This window comes from Penaeus vannamei, chromosome 26 (genome assembly GCF_042767895.1).
Source record: "Penaeus vannamei isolate JL-2024 chromosome 26, ASM4276789v1, whole genome shotgun sequence".
NCBI classification, from domain to species: domain Eukaryota; kingdom Metazoa; phylum Arthropoda; class Malacostraca; order Decapoda; family Penaeidae; genus Penaeus; species Penaeus vannamei.
In genome coordinates, this window is record NC_091574.1 from 5,990,940 (window position 1) to 5,995,308 (window position 4,369).

Consider the following 4,369-nt stretch of genomic DNA (forward strand, 5'->3'; position numbering starts at 1 on the left):
ACTTATGTTCAGGAAGAGCATAAACACTGCCAAAGAAGACAGATTAAAAAAAGAGAGAGAAACTAAGAAAAATGGAGAAAAAAAAAAGCTGGAGATCAAGGAAAGCTAAGAATATAAGAATACAAATCTCACAAAACAAAAAGCAGCAAGATGGCTCTCAGACGCAGTTTGGGGTAACGCAGGATGTGCACCAGAGACTCCTCCTTCGAGTGGTTGTCTCTGAGTTTCTTGAGTTCGGCCTCGAGCTCAGCGGCGGAGGGTTGCTCCTTCCTGTTGTACTTCGCTACCTGGCGGACGGGGAGGATAAATACTTCGTTCTCATGAGGCCAATGAGGATGAGCATGAAAATAAAGCACTAGGTATGGGTTCTTATTTTTTATTTTATTTACTGGACGAGTGAGAGATTTTCAAGGATTTCGTAAAATTAGTAAGAAAAAAAAAAAACGATTTTCATGAACACCGATGGAAGCTTTAGATACCCAGATAAGGGTATTTTGAACGGCAGACAAGAGGATGACTTCAAATGGCTATCCACGAAAAGGAAGGACTTGAGAACAAACACTCTTAACTGATTGCAAGAACTCATGCAGATCAGGGCGTGGATTAAAACTCACCTGGATGAGGACGGCGGCGCACTCCTTCAGTTTCCCGCTCATGAGAAGCCACCTGGGAGACTCTGGGAGACACCTAAGAGGGAGAGACAAGTTGCATGGGTCGAGAAAGAAGTACCACGCATTAAAGGCGCTGGGATCGAGCCCATTGCATTTCTGTCCGTGTGGCACGTTCTGTTAGCGTTTCTCTCTCTCTCTCTCTCTCTCTCTCTCTCTCTCTCTCTCTCTCTCTCTCTCTCTCTCTCTCTCTCTCTCTCTCTCTCTTTCTCTCTCTCTCTCCTTCCTCTCACACACAGATCATGTGATTTTTGAAAATATTCATTTTCTGTCAGGGATTGCTTTTATAAAGATTTAGCGAAGTAATACCCATAGAGATGTACAGTACATGAGTGTCTTCAAAGAAACCCGTCTTACAGCAAATAGAGAAAGCACAAAGCCGGGGGGATGCAGGAGATCAGGGTGAGGTAGTCCCAGCGCGGGACAAGCCAAGCCACCAGCGACGTGAAGCACATCCCGGCCGTCCAAGCCACGAAGGACACCAAGACTCCCAAGCCACGTTTCGAAGGCGGCAAAAACTCGAGCGCTGGGGGAGGACGAGGGAAAGAAACGGCGTGTGAGACTTCATATCGAAGGCTGAAGAATATCATACTTAAATGCAAGATTCTTTGACATTGTCCCGATGGTGGAATCTATTTACAGTATCCATCATTTATTGCTCTTTGTAGATAGATCTAGAATGGCTAACAAAATTCTCCGTGAATTTCCACAAACTTAACCAGCTGAAACCCCCATAATTCCATCACTATTAACAGTCTAGTGACACAAGAGCCATGGGTACCACAGCCCTATTGAAAATCAAACTTACTAATAATATAAGGCATCTGGTAGTTGGTCTGGAAGCTGAGGGAAGCCATGAACCGGAAGACGAGCTGGAAGATGTAGCTGGGCGTCCACACGAAGGCCAGGGTGAAGACGAGGTACAGGACGTGCGAGAGATAGAACACGAAGCGTCGACCGAAGCTGCGGCGAAGGGGGTGGGGGTGGGGGTCAGAGGTCAGATTTAATGGAATTCTCTCAAATCAAATAAATGGATGGTGACAATTATGATTAATATCATGATACATGGATATCATGACACGCACGCACGCACGCACACACACACACACACACACACACACACACACACACACACACACTAACATACACACATACACACACGCACGCAAACATATCAACACATGGACTTATATAGGTGTGTGACATCAGATCCCTAAGCCATATATCATGGAAATGAGTTTCACCTTTCTCATCGAACATCAAAAATAACCCAGCAAACTCTGCCTCCGTGCACGCCAATAGACACACACACGAACGGCCTGACCAAGCCTCACAATCGATCCGAAAGGGAGGGCAGGAGCAGCGTGCCCACGGCGTTCCCTGCGGTTCCGACGGCGAGGATGTGATCGGAATACCGGCGTCGCTCGCACAGCCAGCCGTGGCTCGTCGCGACCGTCGACACCATCTCCGACGTGTCGAAATCCCAACCGGCGGTGCATCCTGGAAGATGGTGTGAATGGCTTAATTACGAGAGAGAGAGAAGAGAAGAGAGGGAGAGAGAGAAAGGGAGATGGAGAAGGAGAGATAAAGAAGAGAGAGAGAGAGAGAGAGAGAGAGAGAGAGAGAGAGAGAGAGAGAGAGAGAGAGAATCAGAATCAGAATAACAATGGTTATTCTTTACAACAATTCAATATACATTGAAATACATCTATCTATACAAAAATCATAGAGAAAGTCATTATTCACAAATCAAAATCAATATAACTTAAAAGCATGCAAAGAGTGTCAACATATGTAAATCAGAATTCTAACTATTCTGTTACTAACAGAGTAAAATCTTGATTCTATATATATATATATATATATATATATATATATATATATATATATATATACACACACACACACACACACACACACACACACACACACACACACACACACACATATATATATATATATATATATATATATATATATATATATATATATATACATATATATATATAGATAGATAGATAGATAGATAGATAGATAGATAGATAGATAGATAGATAGATATAGATATAGATATACATACATATATATATATATATATATATATATATATATATATATATATATATATATATATATATTATTGCTAGAATAGACATTAAAACAAAAGTATTAAACATATTTGCGAGCAGAACAAAAAATGACTAAACTAGGATATAAAAATGTAAGAAAACACTAAATTTAAAGTCGAATAAAACTTGAAAATGACATAGAAGTATAAATAAAAATATAGGAACACATAAAACTGAAGTAAAACACATAGTGTCAGAGCTAAGAAATAACATAAAATGGCAAAAGCAACTACACTATGACATTATATTGTGGGGAAGTACCAACATGAAAGTCACAATTCTCTGCGTGTTTAACAGATTAAAATAGATATCGTCACATAAGAAGACATTAGCAATAGTTAAAATATATTTCACACAAGTCATCTATTCAGACTAACAGGCTAAGAAATAGCTTTTGAGTTTCTTTTTGAAAGAAGATACAGATTTCACGTCCTTAATGTGAGTTGGGAGCTTATTCCACGGTTTAGGTCCAGCAATACAAAAGGATCAGGATCCTATACAGGTGTTTGCCTTAGGAATGAATAGATGGCCTCTTTCTCGTGTACTCGCATAAGCTATATCGTTTATTGTTGGAAGTATACATAACCATGAAGGGAAGTGTTTGCTCATTGTAAGGAAGGCAGTCGGTGCTAGTACGTACTGGTATTTCTGTCTGATTTTGAGCCATTCTAATTTATTAAGAAGAGGTGTAACATGGTCGTATTTCTTGGCATCGTCTATTGCAACATTGGCAGCGAAGTTTTGCTACTTCTGCACTTGTTGCAGTTGGATATCGTTAGTAAACCGTAATATATTTTGCTGTTGACAAGTGAATTTATGACTGTTATCCTTGAATTAAGATTGAGTTGATCTTTTATCCGATTAATGTACATCAAGGTGCTATATATTTTCTTCGAAAATTTGTTTATATGGATATCAAATTGCTTATAGTTGTCCAATTATTTGCCTAGATTTTTCAATGATTTGCTTGGGGTAATGCCTGTGTTATCAACAGAAATCTGCGTGTTGTCAGGGATTTTTGATAACATGGCATGGGTTACAACGAATAAACATTGCGTCTTTTGGGCATTGAGCATAAACCCATTTAGATTTAAATATCTTCTGGCAATATTTAGGGATTCTTCTGCACTTCGGATTATGGCATTAATGCCTTGGGCATTTCCTGAGTGGATAAAAGGAGTATCATCAGCATAATGGACAATTTTGCAGTTTATGACATGTGAAAGTTCATTTACATATATTAGGAATAAAACTGGACCAAGAATCGACCCTTGAGGGACGCCAAAGGATACGCTGAGTGCTGCAGAATAATGTCACCGTTCAGTATCAATGCTAAAAATATTACACTTATTTAACAAAAAATAATGATTTACACTATCAAATGCCTTTGATAGATCACAGAGTAATGAAATTTTCTTGTTATCTATTTACATAAATAATTCTTCAGAAACTTGTGGATGAATTCCTCCGAAAGCCATTTTGGGTATTGCTAAGCAGCTTCCTTCCTTCAAAATAAGCATTAATTTGGGATGTTACAGCTTTTTCAAGTATTTTAGATAATGTAGGGAAATA

General features: G+C 39.2%; 1 protein-coding gene across 1 annotated transcript in view; it reads right to left on the reverse strand.

Annotated features, from left to right (window-relative positions):
- LOC138866548 (organic cation transporter 1-like) overlaps window positions 1-2,164 on the reverse strand; it is a 5,229-nt gene extending 3,065 nt beyond the window's left edge. Inside the window, exons 1-5 of the mRNA XM_070139649.1 lie at window positions 2,003-2,164; window positions 1,477-1,631; window positions 1,026-1,194; window positions 615-687; window positions 133-287 (exon numbers count right to left, since the gene is read on the reverse strand). Coding sequence (XP_069995750.1) covers window positions 133-287; window positions 615-687; window positions 1,026-1,194; window positions 1,477-1,631; window positions 2,003-2,133 — 683 coding nt within the window. The 5' untranslated portion in view covers window positions 2,134-2,164. The remainder of the gene's footprint in view (window positions 1-132; window positions 288-614; window positions 688-1,025; window positions 1,195-1,476; window positions 1,632-2,002) is intronic.
- Window positions 2,165-4,369: the final 2,205 nt, after the last annotated feature.